The sequence below is a fragment of the Anopheles bellator genome, chromosome 2 (genome assembly GCF_943735745.2).
Source record: "Anopheles bellator chromosome 2, idAnoBellAS_SP24_06.2, whole genome shotgun sequence".
Taxonomy (NCBI): domain Eukaryota; kingdom Metazoa; phylum Arthropoda; class Insecta; order Diptera; family Culicidae; genus Anopheles; species Anopheles bellator.
The window spans coordinates 22305101-22325411 of NC_071286.1; the positions used below are offsets into that span (position 1 = coordinate 22305101).

Sequence of the window (20311 nt, forward strand, 5' to 3'; positions counted from 1 at the left end):
AAACAAGATCATTTCACTCACTGTTACCCAATACAATACTTTCTATTGCCACCCGCGCGGTAGATAAGCAGAATTTGCAGACGGTGAAAAAATGGCGCGCACGATCGATAGCCATTGGCCAATCGGGGCCAGTGATGGTCGATTACTAATGAGCCACTGTTCTAGCAGCACACTCAGAGGTAATTATTCCACCTGCCTATGGCAACGATTAGCGAGCCCAGCGCTTGCTAGTGATTGGATATGTAGAAATGTATCATCTGCAATTACAACATTACATCCCAGTTGGCGCTGCATTTGCCACACCGTTCGGTCAGAGCGCTAGTAATTATGCTTTCAGTTAATTTGCAGTCACATAATCGTCGAACTGATTTCAATTGGCAAGTGCATTCGCTACGGGTCTTTCTAACGCAACATTTGTTTTCAAAAACATTTTAGAATATATTTTAAACACTTTTATGTTTCTTTTTAATCCTATGGAATAAGCAAGACGAAACACGAATGTGTTGAAAATTGAAAGTTTAAAGTGATGTTCCTATCCACTTGACTCGCACCTGCGGGAGCGTAAAGTTAAGTTCACGACTTCAGAAATGAAAACGCACCTTTTCCTCAGATCTTCTGACCCTGACACAGGATGGGCGGGAGAAAAGTCGAAACACAAATCGCGTGCCAAGAGCATCCAAGGCGGGCTAATCCACCATCTTCCCGGGGGCGCTTAACGAGGGCTAATGTGCGAACTGGGCGGGCGCTGCCGATGGGGAGTTGCATGACGCGGTGCCACGGGTGGACGAAGAAAGTGGCAGCCCATTCATAATGAGCTGCTGCACGGTGCACTGCGCGGCGGTGCATCAATTCTATCGTCGGTCTTCCTTTTTCGGTGCTGAGCCGCGAGCACCACTCGGCTGCGCCCGGTGGGGGTGTCGTTACACCCTCCTTTCCCCCTGGCCGGGCGGGCGGTGCATTTGGTGCACCGACCGCATATAAAAGGCTCCCCATATCAGTGGAATGGAGTTCATTTACTCATTATCAGCTAGCAAGGAAACACCCGACCAACCGGTAGATTTCAGCACAAACATGCGGCTCAGACTGATGGTGAGTTGGGGATGGTCGTGTAGTGTAAGTGTGGGCGATGAAGTGTGTGACCCAATTTTCGGTGGTTTCGGGCAAACAGCATGCACCTCGAACTCGAACCCCAAACATGTGAAGTGATGTGGTGTGGACCTTCCAAAGACATTGAGCAAATCGCCAACAGGATAAATGTGTCAATTGTGAATCATCGTCATCCATGTTCGGATCTAATGCAAAGGAGGTGCTAACTGCAAACATCCTTCTTAAAATACAGCAACACTTAGCAGCAAGTTATGGGGAACAAGTGTAAAGGGTGCTAAAAAACTACATCAAAACGAGGCCTTTCACAAAAGGGCACAAATGGCCATAACGAAACCACACACTTCCCGCTGCTGCTAATTGAAGCAAGTAAAACTGTTATTAATGGCTGTGCGCGCATTGAAGCCCCCTGTGGCCATTAGCGCGCCTTCCCTGGGCGGCGCTTGCCCCCCCCCTAATGCGGGCTAATGAGCAGAAGTTAAAGGAGCAATGGCGATGATTTATCTTAGCTTGCGCCTTTGCGCTACAACAACATTAAAAAGCCGAAAAACGCACCCAACACGCGGGGCTAACGAGTGCAAACCAGCTGTAAAATAAGCTCTTCAAACATAATCACCCCAAAACGGTCCGAACCCCATTCATCGATTGCTCTTCACTTTTCTTTTTCTTTCCACCGGTTTGTTTGGTGTCGCTTGGTGTTCTTATTTTAATCACCACGATCACTGCCGACACCGCTCGTAGATCCTAGCGGCATTTATGCTACTGTTCCTGCTCGTCGAATCCGCCACCGCTGGGTAAGCGATCAGGATTTATGTTGCCCTCCCAGAGGGGATGTTAGTGGCTGTCCTAATGCGCGATCCCTGTTTTCCTTTTTTTTGGCAGCAAACGACGGAAAATTATCATCCACGTACCGGTCAAAGTGAAGCAACAGAAGCACGTGCATACGGAAGTAAAAACAGTGCACCACCACCACAAACCGACCGTGATCAAGGAGGAAAAGGTCGTGAAGCAGGAGATCCACAAGCCGGTCGTGATCAAGGAAGAAGTGGAGCACGAGCATTTCCATCACCATTACAAGCACGACCACCCGACGTTCGAAATCGATGGCCACGACTCCAACGGGCTGGGCGGGAGTTTGATCAGCTGAGGAAAGCGAGCCAGCAACAACGACAGCGACCGCCGCACGCCCGCACGCACGCACGCAGCCGGAAATCACTACGATAAGGAAAATAATAATACAAATTTGCAACAACCGGGCGAAATGAAACGAAATGAACACATTCATACAGAAAAACAACATAAACAAATGAGCAAAAAAAAACATAAGTCGATCGAGAAAGAGGTGGAAAAAAAATCACAAACTTTCCTACAGTGGAATGAAAAAAACCCATAAACATCAATAAAACACTCTTAAATAACACTACTACGTGCGGTCGCTCGATTGTACGGTCTCCCCCTATTGTTTATCGGCAGCCCATCGGTTCGTGCCGGGTCCCGAGCGCTTACACGCGGAAGGTGGAAGGTTCGGCCCTCGGCACGCCACATAAAACATAGCAAAACATGCGGGGCTAACCACCCTTAAGCCGGAAAAGCGTTGCTGGCGATCACGTGCCGCGACGCCGCGGCCACTCATGCGTTGGGAGGCGGAACCGCCGCCTTGGTCGTTCGCCTGGACACAGCTGGGAGCCGCCAGCTGATGGTGGACCAGTTCCGTTTTGCGCGCCGTTTTCCTTTGCCAAGCCCGCTGGGTCGGTTCGGTGGTTCCCAATTATCCCCTACCACGTGGCTGGCCACGTCCACCGGCTGGTTGCAGATGCTGTCATACCAAAACATGAAATCCTGCGTAGGGCTTTATGCTACCCATTCCTGGGGCGGTCGCCATACGGGAGAAAGGTGCCGGCGTTGGGCCGGACCAAACACCGAGCAGGTTCGTGCTCGGTCGCTCCAATTAGCCGCAAAGGTTAAGTCACTCACAACGCTTTTTAGTTGCGAAGATTCGAGAAGCTTGGCACGTATTGACCAAAAGGGCCAATTTTGAATGATGAGAGCTTGGATTTTTTATTGAAAACTTTTCAAGCCACTGTATCATTAATTTGGACTTCCCATAGATAAGACGGCTTGATTATGATGGCTCCAAAGGTTAATTGCAAGGGGCGGTCGGCTGCATGCATCAACGATTTCTTTATCTTGGCAAAAGAAGGAAGATGCGCGAGTGAGTCCTTTGAAAGACTGTTTGAAAGACTTTTCATTGCATAACCTTTGCGGCACAAGGTGATTGATAGCTAAGCGTAATCTTTGTCGTTTTCGCTTTTTACAATGCACTTCCGTTTTCGAAGCTGGCTGGTCCCACCAGACTGGTGGACAACGGTTTTCACAGCTGGAACAGCTGGATAGATTAACAGTTTTTCTTTAATAATCGTAACTACATATAACATATTGTTATCAACCTATTTTGCCGTTCATCTTTTACACGTACACGCGAACAAGTTTTATTCAAATGGCCGCCAGATGTATCTAAATCAGCAAGAGAAAGCTTCTAAAAGCATGCTGCTTTGGATAGCTTATTCCCTAAAGGTCGTGTCCAGGGATATTTGAACCCCTCCAGTACAGTGTCATGCTTTTAATATTTGCAGCATTATTTTTCAGACCTCCTCAAAGTTACGAAATGGGCTTATGCTTTAAACGCTTAGAAACTGACTCACCTGAAACTGGCATTGTTTGACACAGAATTTAACAATGAAACTCTATTTGAAATTGGCGAACAAGTTGAAATTACTTGCGAATAACTCACGTTTACGGTAAACGGCCGTTAGAGAAAAATATTCAAAAATGGAAACAAGGTTGGCAGTGCACCCTAGCGGTGAGTAGTGCAAACTATCGGCAAACGTCACTGGGCTTGCACACGAAATTGCTTACAAAAGTTCCCTGCGCGCACTCACACAAACACACGGCCAACAAACGTCAAATTGGCGATACCGATGGAAACATTCTAGAAGTTACAGGAGGTTTACAAAAGCCGTCCTAGCGGGTACTTCTTTCGTCCGGGAGAAACTAAATTAAGTCGGGAAGCAGCGATACACTGGTGAAAACGCTTATCGCACCGATTAAAGAGTTTCTGTGAAGAAAGCATCAACCTTCGAAATTCGAAATGGTTGACTACAGCCGGTGGAAGAACATCGAGGTAGGTCGTGTAATGCGGTAATGCGTCGATGGAGGTGAAACATTAATCGTTTGTTTTCCTGCGGTCCTCCCAGATTTCGGATGATGAAGATGACACGCATCCGAACATCGACACGCCGTCGCTGTTCCGCTGGCGGCATCAGGCCCGGGTCGAGCGCATGGAGGAGCAGGAGAAGAAGAAGGAGTCGCTAGAGAGCAAGAAGAAAACCACCGAGAAGAAGCTGGAGGAGGTCAAGGCGAAGCTACAGCACAACGAGGGCAACATGGATGAACTGAAAAAGTGCATCGACGAACTGGAACGGGAACAGCAGCGTGTCCGGCAGGAGGAAGAGGAGCTGCGGAAGAAGGAAAAGATGCAACCGTGGAACGTGGACACGATCAGCAAGCCCGGCTTTCAGAAGACGGTCATCAACAAGAGTGCGATCAACCGGAAGGTTGAGGAGCTGAGCGACGAAGATAAGGAGCGGAATTTGCGCGATTTCGTCAAAAAGTACGAGAAACAGGTCAAGCAGTACGGTATGCTGCGGAAGTATGACGATTCAAAGAAGTTCCTCCAGGACAACCAGCATCTGGTGTGCGAGGACACGGCAAACTATCTGGTCATCTGGTGCATCGAGCTGAGCATGCAGGAGAAAAACGATCTGATGGCGCACGTCGCCCACCAGTGTATCTGCATTCAGTACGTGCTGGACATCGCGAAGCAGCTCGACATCGATCCGCGGGCCTGCGTGCCTTCGTTCTTCCAGCGCATACAGGAGCCCGAAGCCGAGTACAAGAAGCAGTTCCAGCTTGAGATCGAAGCCTTCAAGGAGCGCATTCGGAAGCGGGCACAGGAAAAGCTCGCCCTGCTGGTGGAAGAGCAGGAGGAGGAAGAGCGCAAAGCGAGGCTCGGTCCGGGTGGGCTGGATCCGGCGGAGGTGTTCGAGTCACTGCCCGAGGAGCTACAGAAGTGTTTCGAAACGAGAGACGTCACCATGCTGCAGGAAGCGATGGCCAAGCTGCCCGTGGACGAAGCCCGCCAGCATTTGCAACGATGCATCGACTCGGGCCTGTGGGTTCCGAATGCTGGTGGAAGCGGTAGCGAAACCGATGTCAAGAGCGAAGCCACCGAGGAGGACCCACTGTACGTGCCGGTGAAACAGAAAGAAAAGGACGAGGAGAGCAAATCGAAAGAGTGAACCGACCACAAATGGGCCGATCCTTGGACTGCTTTGCAGGACCGTCAAGTATTCTCATTGGTTTTCTGCTGCGAAATTCTGCACCAACAGTCTCTCCAGTTCACCACGTAGCACCGAGTAGAAACTGAAACGAGTGGCACATCACTCGTCAGCTATTCCTTTGCAACAATTTCTTTGTTTCAGGTCCCAATAAGGGCGGATAATTATTAGACCCCCCGGCTGTTTCCGCCTAGAGGATCAAGTGAAATTTGTGGCACGAGCCCTTTTTTAATGTAATTAGTTCTTGGCAATTTGCCTCCAGCGTTTCGTTTTTGTATCATGTAACAAATTAAGTGATGAAGAAGAAAATGTCGCAGTGCTATTGCTACTGCCTCTCCGAATTCATGTCTAATGGTCGGATAAATAAACTTACGTTTCTATCCAGATGAAAACGATCGTTTGTTTGATGCTGTACTACAAGATGCTGCAACTACAATAAACGATCGGTCGGTTCAAATAGTGAATTAGAGCGGTTCAAAAAAAACCTGTCATTGCTTCATGTTTCAATTTTGAGTCCGTTCCGAGCACGATATCCTTTCCGACTCAAAGACGTTACACGAAGGGTATCAACCGAATAACCGTACAGGGCTTGCGTTAATGCGCAAGCGAACCGAATATGAAGATGTTTGTTTAGTGAGGAGCGTCTGTAATGAATAATAAAAGGACTTTTTCCCCTTGAACAAAACTGAAGGCAATCTGCAATCGATTTTCCATTAACCTTCGAGCTGTCTCGAAGGCTAAGGATGGTCACAGAGTTTTCCCTAGATTTGTCCGGGCTCCGCAGACTAGACCTGACAGTGCTGCGTAAGCATCGAGTTCGATAGGATTAATTTTAAGGGACATCCGCCATCCTTCAAGTAGCTATTTCGTTCAAACTTCAACTGACGGCTCGTTTCACGCCAGGACTACGCCACGATGAGCCTCTTCTTTAACGCCGAAACAATGCGCTTCGAGCACACGCTGCAGGAACCGAAGCCCAATCGCAACGTGTTTCTCGACGTGAGACCGATCTCGGTGGAAAATGAGGCCACCCCGGGCCATTCCATCATTAGCGGCTTACAGGCTCCGCACGCGTTTAATAATCGCATCGGATTTCCACCCATCACTCCGAAGGAAGCGTTTGTCAGTGGGGCGACCACAGGCAGTCCGAAGACGGTGAGTAGACAACCGTTAGACTTAGAAAGTTGCTCAAAGCCTAAGTTTTATGTCGTCCGCCAGAGTACGGTCTACGAGAGCTCCAAACCGATCTACATGGTTCTGCGGGCCCTCGGAGTGCTCCCGTATACGCGTTTGGCGAAAGGGGACTCCGCTTTCGTGCTCGCGTCGCCCTCGATGTTTTACTGTGCCTCGTTTTTCATGCTGATCACCGTCTACATAGCGTTTATCGCCCTGAACCGCATCGAGATCGTGCGAACCCTCGAGGGTCGCTTCGAAGAGTCCGTTATTGCGTACCTTTTCATCGTGAATATCCTGCCGATCCTGATCATTCCGATCATGTGGTACGAGACGCGCAAGATCACCTCGGTCATGAATGGTTGGGCCGACTTTGAGACCGTTTACCGGAAGACGGCCGGCCGCACGCTGGAGCTGCAGCTCCGCACGAAGGCCATGCTGGTAGCCGCTCTGCTGCCGATCCTGTGCTCTCTGTCGGTGGCTGTCACGCATCTGACGATGGTCGACTTTAAGCTGCCACAGGTCATTCCATACTGCATCCTCGACACGATCACCTACATGATGGGTGGTTACTGGTATATGACGTGCGAAACGCTCAGCACCACCGCCAAGATTCTGGCGGAGGACTTCCAGCAAGCGCTACGCCACGTGGGACCGGCGGCGAAAGTGTCCGAGTACCGGTCGCTGTGGTTGCGGCTGAGTAAGCTCTCGCGTAACACGGGCTTTGCGACCTGTTACACCTTCACCTTCATCTGCCTGTACCTGTTCTTCATCATTACGCTCTCGATCTACGGGCTGATGTCGCAGATTTCGGACGGCTTCGGCGTGAAGGACATCGGTCTGGCCGTCACGGCGTTCTGCAGCGTGGGGCTGCTGTTCTACATCTGCGACGAGGCTCACTACGCGTCGTTCAACGTGCGGACCAATTTCCAGAAGAAACTGCTGATGGTAGAGCTGAGTTGGATGAACACGGACGCGCAAACGGAGATCAACATGTTCCTGCGCGCCACCGAGATGAACCCATCGAGCATTAATTTGGGTGGGTTTTTCGACGTAAACCGCACGCTGTTCAAATCGGTAAGTCCGGCTGATGTGGCTGCCCCCGGGCTGCGAAATGTTAGTGATGTCTTCCCTGTCCCCGCGCATTACAGCTGCTGGCTACGATGGTCACGTACTTGGTAGTGCTTCTGCAGTTTCAAATCAGCATTCCGGATGAGTCGAGCACTATGATGGTGGGCAACAGCACATTCTAGTCGTACGTCGATCGAGCCGTTAGCGTCCGTTTGATTATGAGCGCCCAATAAAGTCTCTCGGAAAGACACGTTTGCATTTCTTCGGCACACAGGAAAATAATTGATCATTACTGTTCCTATTGATTACTGCAACTAAGATGGATGTGCCAACTTCGGGTAACGTGGCAAGTAAAGTCCGGTTTTATATTCAACCGCCACTGGCAACTAGGTCGCTTGCCGCGGGTTACGTCACTGGTCGTAAATATTCTTACCGTAATTATGCATCCGTAGTCGTAGCGATCATCGGTCTCTGTCAGGTGCGGTGCGTATCTAAAACCTACATCAACTCGAATCCTACACGTGGCGTGCGTGCCTGGTAATTGCAGTAGCTGCAATCCGCGGCTCCTAAAACGAGAAAAGAAACTTCGGCCCTGGTCGGCGGCCGTTCAGTTGTTCCAATAAAGTTGTGGTAAAAAAGGCGAAATGGTTCACCAAATCCAGTCAGAGCGGCACATTTACGATGGCCGGAGTCATCGCGCATCGCGTAAAAGGAAGCTGTAATCGATTTAAATCGGCCACCGGTCGTCGAAGGAATCAATTCTACGGGTTGCCAGGTGGGCCACAACTCCAACCGCGAGTCAACGGACCGCGTTGATCGACGGTCGGGCTGTCGGGCAGATCGGTGGAGCTTTCAATTAATTCCATCGTCTTATTAATCCGTTTGATCGTGGAGGTATGCAAACAGTGGTCATCATCGCCGCATGTGCCTTGATTGGGTGGCTAGACGACGTGCGGCGGCCTGTCGGCAGGCGGACAATCGGCGGCTCTCCCAATTTGCCAACTGAACAGGTAGTTGACATCGAAATTATTATGCAGCTGCGTCTAGGCAGTACCGTTTTGCACCTTCGGCGAAGGGATGGCCGGGTACCGGTTTGGCGTGTACTCGGAACTTTCAAGCTCTGGAGCGCGGGACAACTTCATGAATGAATCGAGCGTCGTGTAAGAGACATTTCCACAGCACAGCGTACCTCCTTTCGGACGGTAGATTGGCCCGACGGATTGCCAAACCCTTCAGAGAGCCATTAAAATACTGTCCACAAACTGGCTAGGATTAGATAGACGTGACAGCGTCTGTATGTACACAGCATATGCAAACAGCCCGATGAGTGAGTCGGTTTTTAATAGTTCAGGAATTGTGCAGCGTGTAACTGCAACCGGCGAAGTGTGCTTGATCGTTGATCTGTCTTGGGCTAAAGATGGGTTACCACCGCAACCTTGGTAGGTGTGGAGCCCTTCGTCGTGTGCCTCAAACTACACGGACTCGATCGTGTCTTACCTACATTTTGTCTTGTTTCTCGAAATTCGATTATTTTCGGGCACTCAATTATGGTAACAAGCAAATGAAGTATACTCCGACCGGCGACTGGCGAAATGATCAGTTCTGAGCCCATTCTCGGCAGGCCCGGTGGTGCGCTCGGTTGTGAGGGAAATAATAATTGCCCTAACTGTTTCTATGATTTTATGACCACTATCGGCTTTATGCTGTTCAACACCTCTGCTCTGCCAGGTGACCTCTTCTGCGCCGCTCAATTGCCCATGTGCCTCATGATGATCGATCGGTCACGAGCGCCGCAATGTGTGACTACAAATAATCACCAGGTTTGCCCGGTGCTCTTGAGCCACGGCAAAGGTTTGGGGCTACATGTTGGGGTTCCGATCCGTGGTCGCCTTCCTTGGGTCCCTTGTTTGGCCTGCTGGTCTTCGCCTTGGCGCTGCTAGTGCCTCAATGTGTACGCCCCATTTTCCTTGGGACAAATCAGAATGGTGTTCGGTGTTCTTTCGAAAAAGAAGATGTTAGTTGACGGACCTTCGGTGGCCGATTCTCCATGTTTGGCTTTATCGATTGACCTACAGATGAATGCCTTTGGGAAGAAACAGTTCCCCAAAACTCAATTTTTAAATCGACCACTTGCAGTAAATTAGGTAACGGCACGTAACGGTCTACTGAACAATAAAGGACCACACATCGTACATCCTTTAAAATCTCCTTCCCCAATCTACTAGGATTGACTCATTTTGATGTTAACAAATGATGATACTCACAATCGTCTTCCCGGGCGGTAGCAAAGGTCACGATCACCAGAGACCCGCGGTCCGAAGTAAACAGTTTTTAAGCTGACATCGAGCTGCTACTCCTCAAAAGGTATGTCACGGAATTGCGGTAGGTCCAGCCAGCGACGGCTCAAGATCGCGGACGGGCGCGCACGATGAGCGCACGATGCTGGTGAGCGTAAAAGAGCGTAATTATTGTCACACAGAGATGTCGTGCCCCGAAGGTCACGGGAGAGGCCCTCGGATCTGCCCCGCGATATGATCTTATCGCGGTTCCATCGGGGCGCGCATCGTCCTCCGAAAGGCGCCAACGGCTCCGCCATAATACATCAATCGCGACGTGGCCACAGCACGTCTGTTCAGGATGCATTCTGGCAGGGCCGGGCGCCCAATGTGTTGCTAAATGGTGGGCCAGCTGGCCGGCAATGATGATTTGCCATTTTTGTGTTTTAGGGAGGAGAAGTAAAACCCCCCCGTGCGGTGGCACTGCGGCGATGTCCATCGGCGTTGCGGCTATAAATAACTCGGGCCCAATCGGATAGGGCTTAACTCTCCGCGTGAGGCGACGCATTGCGAGGAATTATAAATTTTAATTCAAAGCGTACACACTACGACGACGACGACGGTCGGTTTTGGCCATTTTGACCAATAGGTAGTCCCACAGTGGGTGACAGCAGCTGTCAGTGCTGGCCAAAACTCTCAGTTCTTTGTGGCAACGCAGATTTGATTCTTTGATTGAGAATAATTCCGACGAAAACATTTATTGAAATATATATGCTTATTATCACTGCATTTCACATAAGGCATTTTTAATATTTTTAAATACACTTCTGTCCCGATACAGTGTGCCAAATAGCCCACTGTGGTCCACATCTGCATCGGATGTGGTTGTTTTATGTTTCAATCACAAAAAAGAACTGCAGCAGCAGTCCAATAAAAACGAACCCAATGGGCGAGAGAGTGTCTCCGAAAAAGTGTCGCAAGTTCCCCGCCAAGTGCCTTCCCATTCGGTCCTTGCATCGTCACCGCCATTAGCAGCACCTTGGACAGAACAAGAGAGGGAGAGAGAGAAAGACTCGCCCCAAAAGCACTGCAATTGGCGTGCTGCACAAAAAGTGCATCGATCGTTGCAACGTGCAATCGATTGGGCGAGTCTCACGCGCAGTAGTCCGTCGCCAACACGGATCCGTCGGATGGAGCGGCGCATTCATGACGATCGACGGTGCCGGTGCGATGGTGCTGATGAAGGAACGGAGGCAGGAACGCGGAGAGTGCAGCAGCAAAAAATCCGTACAAATAAAATAGCCCTCACACATTATATGCACACACATATTTAATTCATTCACTCGCCCATATACGCCAACTGGAACAGGCCGAGTTTGTAGCCGCGCGAAGGTCGCTCGCCGCCAGGGGCCGACCGACCGGGCGAAGGAACCGGCGGATTACAGTGCGGCCCATCGCGCGGTCTCCGCCCAACGTCGTCGCCTGGTGTGGCCCCCCCTGGTGGTGCTGGCCATCTCTCAGGGACCGTTGCACCACCCCCCGGGGCGTGGAGTCCTTCGGGGCCGCGTCGTCGACTTCCTCGTCGCCGTCGCCGTCGGGGCCGGGCGCGTTCGATACATAATTTAGTTTTTCAACGATGGCAACGGGCATCTACTTTTTGGGGGTAGCCTTTTTATTTATTACCCACATTAGTGGCTTAAACTGTTTGTCATCGCAATATGCTTTCGGCATCGATCTTACCACGCGGCGGCCCAGGCTACCGAGCGAATCGAATCGATCAGCGATTTAATCAACAAACTGGTACAGCAGCAATTAATATAGCATAAAACCACCACCGTTGGGCTGCATCGGGTAGGATGCAGGCCGTGCCTCGGCCGTGGGCGGCCGGGTTGGGTGGTTTAATTAGAAAAAATGGCCACAATTATGGAATGGCCGATGGTGCCTTTGGGTACGGTGCAAACGCTCGACTGAACCGTATGAAGTGAAAGATTTGGCAGGAGTTTGCTTCGAAAGTTGAGCCTCGCCACTGTTGGGAGCAATTTGTATGTCTTCGTCCGAGTAGCCTCCACACTTATCAGTAATCGGACTAAAATTACAAAATAAATTGGTAAATGGTAATGTCAAGGCACTTCAAACAAACAGCTGTCACTGGACGGCGGAATCAGCACAGTGATAAATGGCCCGTTATCAAAATTCAGGGAAGATATCGGGAAGCCTCGTTAATCTATTGACAGTGCAAGTGTGGTTGTGCCCTCTCTCGGCTAAGCCATTTTGGTCGCCATCTTTAATCCTTCGTTTTCAAAAAGAAACAAATGAAAACAGTGCCGTAATTTGCACAATAGGCTGTTGATTGCCAGGAAGACTCGACCGTGTGGCAGACTCACCGTGCAATCTGTAGCGTTTTTTGCGTCTGACGCAATTAGCATAACCCGATGCGATCGGGCGGGCCATCCATACAGTGCGCAGTGCGCATATCGATCAATTGATCACCATTAGGAGTGATGATGTAGATCAACTTGCGCACAAGCGTCCTTCGGGCGCAGGCTGCAGGCACTGATAATCGTTTAATTAAATCCTTCACGGGGCGACTGACGATGCAACGGACGATTGGAAGATTCACGTCCCGTTGATAGAAGGTATTTGGTGCCGTTGAGTGCGACTTGTGCCGGTCATTTCGTGTCCCTCGCTTGACGTCATTGGACCTCGAACTGGAGAGAACTGGAAGTGCCTTAGCAAGCAACTAACTTGTGTAGCTAGTTGCCAATCTTTTTCACTGGGAAGTATCTGATTTCCTATCTCCTTACAGTTACCCGGTGCGTCTATATGGTCCGTCCATCGGTCCCATCTAATCTTGTTCTCCGAATGGCGTTTAGGCGTTTTAACATCGATCTTACGTCTTATCTTTAAGATTGAGAGCCACTGGCAGGGGCCATCCTCGGTTTTGGGCCTGAGTCCTGCTTATCACACTTCAGCTAAGCTTCCTCGTGAGAAGGTATTTCTGTTATGCTCAACTGTCATTCCGCAACATTCTTTACAAACCGTCCGTGATTAGGCTCAACCGTTCCACCGGAAGTGGAGCGACATTCCGTTGGACGGTCCGCGTCCGAAAAGTGACACATTTCGGTGCACATTCCCTACACGGCCAGCAGATGTTCTGCCATTCTGAGGAAGGAGGTTCGGTCGCGGGTTCGATCACGCGTCTGAAGCCATGTGGTGGCTCCACCAGAGAAAAGAACGCGCTCTCACCGTGCTTGATGCCGTGAGATAATCCGCTCGCGCCATGCGTAAGCGCTGAATGAGAGAGAGAGACCGTCAGTGAGATAGAGAGCGTGATCGCGAGTGATCGCGAGTGAGAACACCGCGCATTGTGCTACAACTCGGACGATGGCCACCAGTTCGGTTTCAGCTGTCGGCGCGAACGGATTAAGCTCGCGTGGGTCTCGTGAAAAAGGCGTCCGGTGGAAACGACTCCTCCGTGTGAAGGTGGAGCTGTGCGGCTCATCCTTTCGGCCTCGCCTATGAGCCGTGTTTGATCTGCGAAGAGGGCCAATCGGTCACCGGCATCCAGGTGCCCCGAATGTGGTGATGTGATTTATAAGACAGACCGCACAAGTGAATGTGTCAAAAACCAGGGTGCCTCCAAACGGTCGCGGCGTGGCGTGGTAACCGTGTCTGACGATCAGGCCGTAGCCAACAAGTAAGTTTCCGAAGCCGGTGTGTGCGCTTAGTTCCAGTCACGATCATAAGGCTCAGTGTGCCGCTGTGTGTGTTTTCGTCCGTTCCCCGAAAAGATGCAGCCCGACGGGAAAGGCTGCGCTGCTGGCCCTCGGGAAGTTCTGTGGTGCGTCCTTGAGAGCGATTGTTGTCGCCCGTGTCTGCCGATCCACCGGAGCCGACAGGAAATGGAGGCTCTGTGGAGGAGAGAAAATAATTAAACTCCCAAACGGAGCCCGTGTGTGCCAGCGAACGAGCCTCGAGAAGAAGCCTTCGAAGCCTCGAGAAGAAGATTGAGCCAATGTTTGCGAAATCGCTCGGCTCCGACTTTGGGTCCGTTTGAACCGATTTGAACCGCCAAAGTACCAAAGCATCCACATAAGCCCACCTGTCGAGGACTGCGTGGCCCGGGCGCAGTCCGACGGGGTTCGTTGTGGGCTGGCTGGCTGGCTGGTTTGCTTCCCACATCTCACTCGCACTCGCGGATTCGTTCCGATATCAAGGTTTTGAGATTTAAATTTTTATGACTCCGACGCCGATCGCGCCCGACGCGGCTTTCGCGTCGCCACCTTCTTGAGTAGCTTCTTATCCTTTCTGCTGGGATCCATGGCCCCAGCCTGAAGTTCTCAATTGTCTCGCCGCTCCTTTTGCGAAATCGATTTGGATCCTTTGCCGGGAGCTCTCAAACTCTCTGAACAATGATGGTGAGTGCCATTCGAATTGCATTTCACTACTCTTTTATAACACGAGTGACAAATGGAGTTGACAGTGCAGTTTCAAACGGTCGCGGTGTGGACCCGGGGCCGTGGAAGCGAATTCGAACCACGAAGTGGACCAGATCCGCCCACCCGATCCAACGGGGGCCAACCTTTTCCGAGCAATCCACATCTCTCGCTGGCCGCGCTAAATGAAGTTTTAATGGGTGTTAAGGCAAAAAAAAAAAATAACGTCACACACTCGTAGGATACTAGGTGCCTAGTGGCCCCGTGTCCGTTTGTCCGCTGTGTTGGCTGGCTGTGGTCGGATGGGGTGATCAATAGGGTGACCGTTTCGCCTCCAATCCCGATCGCCTCCGACCACCACGACCAACGGGTGCCTGCTTTTCGCCAACTCGCCGTTGAGCGGAATACATTAGCGATAACAAAATTTTATTTCCCTTTTCGACGTCTTGACGCAAATGCAAAGAGATAAAGAGAAATCAAAAATACGGTCAATAGTCAAGGATAAGCGGGAACCCGAAAAGGTTTCGAAGAAGCGCCTTCAATCGAATCCCCCTCCGCAGGTAATGGGCCATTTCAACTAGCACTGCCCTGCACGGTGCACTAGAGCTGAGACACTGCTGCAATCAATTGCATAATCTTTTAAGTACTCTCTGCCCGGAGCCACGGATCGGTCTTTCGGTTTGCCGGCTCCATAGGGGCTTCCGCGACGTTTATGCTAAATTTTATGCCACAATAACGACTGGTGATCGGTTCGCAACAAATTTTTATTTCTCTTAACGAACCTAACATGCAGAGCGGAGCGGCGAGTGGTAGCCGCCGTAGTAACGGGGGGCGAGATGGGCGGGAAAAGCTTAACGATCCCGTTAAATTCGGCCCTACCACGCGATCACCATTTAAATGTAATTAATTGAAATTTATCTTCGAAACCGAACCCGGCGCGGTGTTCTTGATTGGCTGCGCTGCCCACTGCGGCCATAGTTTTACGGCTCGCCGGGAGCCCGAAAAGAGCTAGAGGACCCCGGCTAGAGGGTCCCTGGCTGGCTTCGAAATGATGCTGATCCGTTCGCTGTCGAATGCAAACGGCGAAATGTGGTTAAATCATTTTTGCACGCATCAGTTCGCTTCGGTTGACCGCAGATGCAAGTGTCGGGTGTCGGGTGGAATCCGATACGGCTTCGGAATCTGCTGAAAGGGCGTGCTAAAGGGAACCATTAAAATATGAACGATAGCTCTGAATTCTACCCTCGTTTTGGGGACGAACATAAAAATGACTTTTAATTATGGGCACCCGGGAGCCATCGCCTCTGCGAGACCTTTAAGATGCCATCGCCTAGATACGCTTTTTTGGGGTGTTTATCTCTTTGGCATTTGATTGGAGTGTTGAAACTGTGATACACGAATCTTCCCATCACGATGGGAACCCTGAAAGACCCACCCAGAATTGCTTTCCTGGCCGTTTCGAATACTCATCAACAGATGAAAGGAGCATTCGAATAAAAGTTTTAATAACATCCTTTATTTTACGATAGCAACCGCGGCTTCCGGAACATCGGTCCGGTTCCTGTGAAGTACTGTCTTCACTGTTGCGTTGCGAAATGTTTCTGGTTTTCGACGTTCACCGCCGACGTGGCGAATCGAGTGGCCCGACAAGACCCCCTCAGCCAAACTTCATTTCAATTTTTGGGTGATTAATTGTATCGTTTTTGTTTTGTTTTAAAGCAGCACAACAGAAGGGGCCACAGCGCAGTTGTGGCAGGATGAAGCCTTCCTTAACGACCGGGGACAGCGGGGTCTGCATGTAATCCAATTAACCGACACTGGCATCCTGTGTGCATCGAATTTTGGGGTCCCCGATCTGTCGAAATGGCTCGAGTTTGCAACTTTCATTCCCCGCGTCGATCGGCCGATCGCAACCCTTTTCGCGTTCTGTCGAGAACCGTTGGCCAGTGACATAAATCTTCGGATTGCGCTTAAAGAAGCGGTTCCGTTAAATATGGCGCGTTGGTCGCCAAGTGGCATTCCTGCGTTTGGGGTAAAATATGTATGTGACGACGGGGGATCGTAAAAGTGCCCTGTACCGAAAGTCGAAACCCGTTAATGATGACGGGGGCAAGGCGTTAACACTGGGCACGGGGATAGAACTTGGGAAATAAAGTCATAAAGCCGTGTCCCCGGCCAGAGAGCCCGTCTCTGGTGGTGTGCGATCCACGATCGATCCTTTCAAGCCCTGTGGCGGGCGCATTAAAGGAGTTCTGGCGCACCAAAGTGGAAGCGGGCACAATATGCTCGTTCTTAGCCGCCGTCGAACGCCCATAAACGGGGTTTTTGAAAATTCGGAATCCACAAGTGGCAACGGACGCCGGTCCCCTGGGAACGCCTCGTACACGCTGGCGCCAGACGATGATCGGCGGGGTGTCGTAAAAAGCCACTTTTACTACGTGATAATAATATCATATTGGGGAGCGAAGGAAGGAAGCAAGTGACTTCCAGACGACGCCGCCATCGGCCGCTGAACGTTGTCATATAAGATTTGGCCTCGCGGTCGCATCGCGCACTAAATACGCGCGGTCCGCGGTTTATTGCGTTTGGTCGATTTTAATCGATGGCCATTTGGCGCGTCGTTGAAAACCCGGCGCTCGGTTGATTTGGGCCGGCCACGATAAGTACGAATGATGCGGAAGGGCAACAGTTTCCGAACACCGACGACGGCTGGGGGATCTTATCTTTGATTCGGCCCTCGAGGTCCTCTCTGGACTCGGACACCCTTTGCGGGGTGGATGTCGTGTTGTGGAAGAACGAAGCAGCCTTCGGCTTTGGGTTAGCAAAGCAACAGACACTAATGATGCGTTGTTTTCGAGAGACCCGAAATAATGCGACTGCATCGGCGTCTTGATGAACACATCATTTCGACCCGTTCAGAATGCATCCGAATCCGACCTACAGCGGCGAATCGAAGCGCCATTAAAGTGTTGCACCACCCTCAGCCGCCCCCCCCGGGGGTGGGGGAAGTGTTTATTATCGGTCGTGAAGAAGCTAATGATGATTTCGTTCCATTCTGCTCCTTACAGCCCGCTTTGCGAGACGAGACGAGACGATGATTGCTGGATGATGGCGTCAGCCACCCGCCCGTTTGGCCGTGGGCCGCCAGCTCACCACCCGCTCACCTGGACCTGAATCGTGACGGTGACGTGTGTTTGTGTGCGCAGTGTCTGCGCGTGTGTGTTTGTGTGGTGCTAATGTGCCGTCCGTTAGTGCTCGGCTCACCGAAAGATCGTAAAATTGAACCTCTTTCGTGTGAACCACGAAATCGGCGATCGAAAGAAGGCGATTCCCCCTGGGGGATCCCGAAGGCCACGGCACGGCGCCGGGCCCCAAAACCGGCCCAGAACCTGCTTGTTTGCTTTGCGTAATTGTTATTTGTCTCTGTTTAATTAATAATTACTGCACGCCCATATACGGGCGGTTCCCGGGCTGAGGAGCGTTCTACCCCGGTTTATGTCATCGAACAGACAGCTCACAACCTACGTCAGACAGTTCTACGACACGGAACGTTCGTCCAGATATCGTCCTTAAAAAGTGCGTGCGGGTTAAGGCCGTTTATTTGGGGCACAAACATCCAACATAACTCCAACGAGGGCGTTGAGTCTTCCAGTCGATGGAACAAACGGACATAGAATTCGGAATCGAAGGAAAGAAAAGTGTGCGACAAACGGGCGTGTATCGGTGCGTTACACGAGCGTGCGGAAGTGGCTGCCAGTTCCGGTTCCAGGTTCCATCAGCCACGAGAGCCTCGATCAACGTTTTGGGCTCCGGGTACCGCAGATACAGTCTACCGAAGGTAGGTTTGGTTCGGGCGAACGCAACGCGTTTTGGTTTGTTGAAGTAATTGATGAAAATGCAAAGCACGTAGTCGGGCCCCGGTCGGATTTGGATGCACTTCCGGTTACGTGGGTCCCCATTCCGGTCGGTCGATGAATGTGTCGCAGACGCTTCTGTCGTTTGGCCTAAAATTTAATCCCAAACACAGGTGCTGCTAAACAGTTACGCAGCGCACTGCTTCCGCGCAGTGAATACAATGAGGGGTTTAAGGTGGCTTTAGCACCGTTAAACATCGCAGCATTGGTTGGGGGTCTCATTTGAATGATAACAGTACGAGGGCGCGTTCAGAAATCGTCCGTAACGGCCATTGACCTTTCTTAGGGAACGGGGTCAATGCTTTCGGTGTTTATTTATATTTTTTAATTACTATTTTATTATTTACAAAACAAGAGCAACGGGTATTCAATCTACCATTTGTTTACATTTTATATCTAACTTTGATTTAATCGCAAATGATTTGATTTTATCACAAACGTAAGTCAAAATTTAAGGACCTACGTCTGAGATCACTTTGTCCGGTGATCCACAAGCAGTGTCCGGGATAACATGATGCTGTACTATTCACCCTATTATATGCCATTAATCTACAGGGTATTCCATCCAAGATCCAACTATTTAAATGTTGAATAACTCCACTATTTGTCAGTCGATTTTAACAAATGAACAAGATTTATTTGCGGTATAGATTGCCGTTTATTAACTCAGGATACATTACCGCCTCCATTAGACTCACAAAAAACGGCCCTCTTTTAAATAATTTTTCATTGTATTGGACAACATTTCGGTAATAGACATCGTGCTAGTAGCAATTTCCGCTGTGATGTTAGCTTTAAGTTCTTCAACGATCTTCGGTTGGCTAGCATAAACCTTACTCTTGAATGATTGAACGATTATTTTTAATGCAAAGCGCTATAGCCCGATTTTTTGCGTAAATTGATTAAAAACCAAAACGGCATAGAGTAACATTTCAAAATCTGGCTGATTTGTAAAAATCGATTTAAAATTGGTGGAGTTACATTTCAATGGTATAGATCGTGATGGAACACCCTGTATAATCTCCATTAATTGTATGAAATGATCGTTGTTAAACTGAATTCTAATCCGACCAAGCGTATGGTGAAGCGTTCTTCAAGCACGGGTCAATGTAGCATGTAGCACTTGAAGAACGTTTGCCACCAAAGACCGATCGCCACATCCATACATTGTCCGTCGTCCCGTTTGGTAATGAACGGGATTAAACGAACCGTAGACGGCCTCGTAAAGGGCCTCGCACACCATTTTGAATATGGTAAATTGATATTAATAATCAAAATATCGCATAGCCAAGGGCCAAAGCCGGCCGCACGCACGGATATTATTTTCTTTTCCAAGCACCCAACCCACCCAAGAGATCGATTCGAGCACCGCTTCCAGGAGGGCCGCTCTGGATCTGACCAGTCTTACCTTGGCGATTGTTCGTGTTCGAAGCCAACTTGAAGTGGTAGTAGTAGGTGGGTGGGCTCCGCCGCGTTTCCATGGGAACCTCCGAGAGCCAAGTCGAGGGCGTCTTCGGCACTTTTGGCACGGAAGGTGTGCCGCCTTTCGGGTGCCCCATCGGGCCAATTCTATCCGATCCGGGCCGGGTGTGAGAAATGTGATCGCAGCATAAGCGGCCACTATCAAGCCGAGCGAGGGAGGACTACATTTTTCATCCGAAGCTCTCTAATGTGGCCAGTTCCGCGTAGCGAAGTGATTTGCTGAAGCCCACGAGAGAGAGAGAGAGAGAGAGAGAGGCGGTCTTCCCGACCATAAATGCTGATGACTCGGCGGGACCCGGCCACGGGTTGTTGTTATGCTAACGCGCGATGACGGGCGGCGGGTTGTTTGTTGACCGTTCGGGCGAGAGCCACCACCTACGGCGGTGGCAGGGACGCTCCGTTCGGGTGGTCCGCGCACATCAATCTACCGCTCCTTAATCGGGCTGGCCTTACGTGTG

The 20311-nt window shown here is 50.5% G+C and overlaps 3 protein-coding genes across 3 annotated transcripts; all 3 read left to right on the forward strand.

Annotated features, from left to right (window-relative positions):
* Window positions 1–1071: 1071 nt before the first annotated feature.
* Window positions 1072–2251, forward strand: LOC131211260 (uncharacterized). Its single transcript, XM_058204665.1, has 3 exons — window positions 1072–1089; window positions 1846–1898; window positions 1987–2251. Exons 1-3 carry the CDS (start codon window positions 1072–1074, stop codon window positions 2249–2251), a joined length of 336 nt encoding a protein of 111 aa, XP_058060648.1.
* A 1840-nt stretch (window positions 2252–4091) lies between these two features.
* Window positions 4092–6130, forward strand: LOC131208428 (hsp90 co-chaperone Cdc37). Its single transcript, XM_058201175.1, has 2 exons — window positions 4092–4285; window positions 4359–6130. Exons 1-2 carry the CDS (start codon window positions 4253–4255, stop codon window positions 5460–5462), a joined length of 1137 nt encoding a protein of 378 aa, XP_058057158.1. The 5' UTR covers window positions 4092–4252; the 3' UTR covers window positions 5463–6130.
* A 286-nt stretch (window positions 6131–6416) lies between these two features.
* Window positions 6417–7927, forward strand: LOC131207188 (gustatory and odorant receptor 24). Its single transcript, XM_058199800.1, has 3 exons — window positions 6417–6656; window positions 6720–7751; window positions 7826–7927. The coding sequence occupies exons 1-3, from the start codon at window positions 6417–6419 to the stop codon at window positions 7925–7927; spliced, it is 1374 nt and encodes a 457-aa protein (XP_058055783.1).
* Window positions 7928–20311: the final 12384 nt, after the last annotated feature.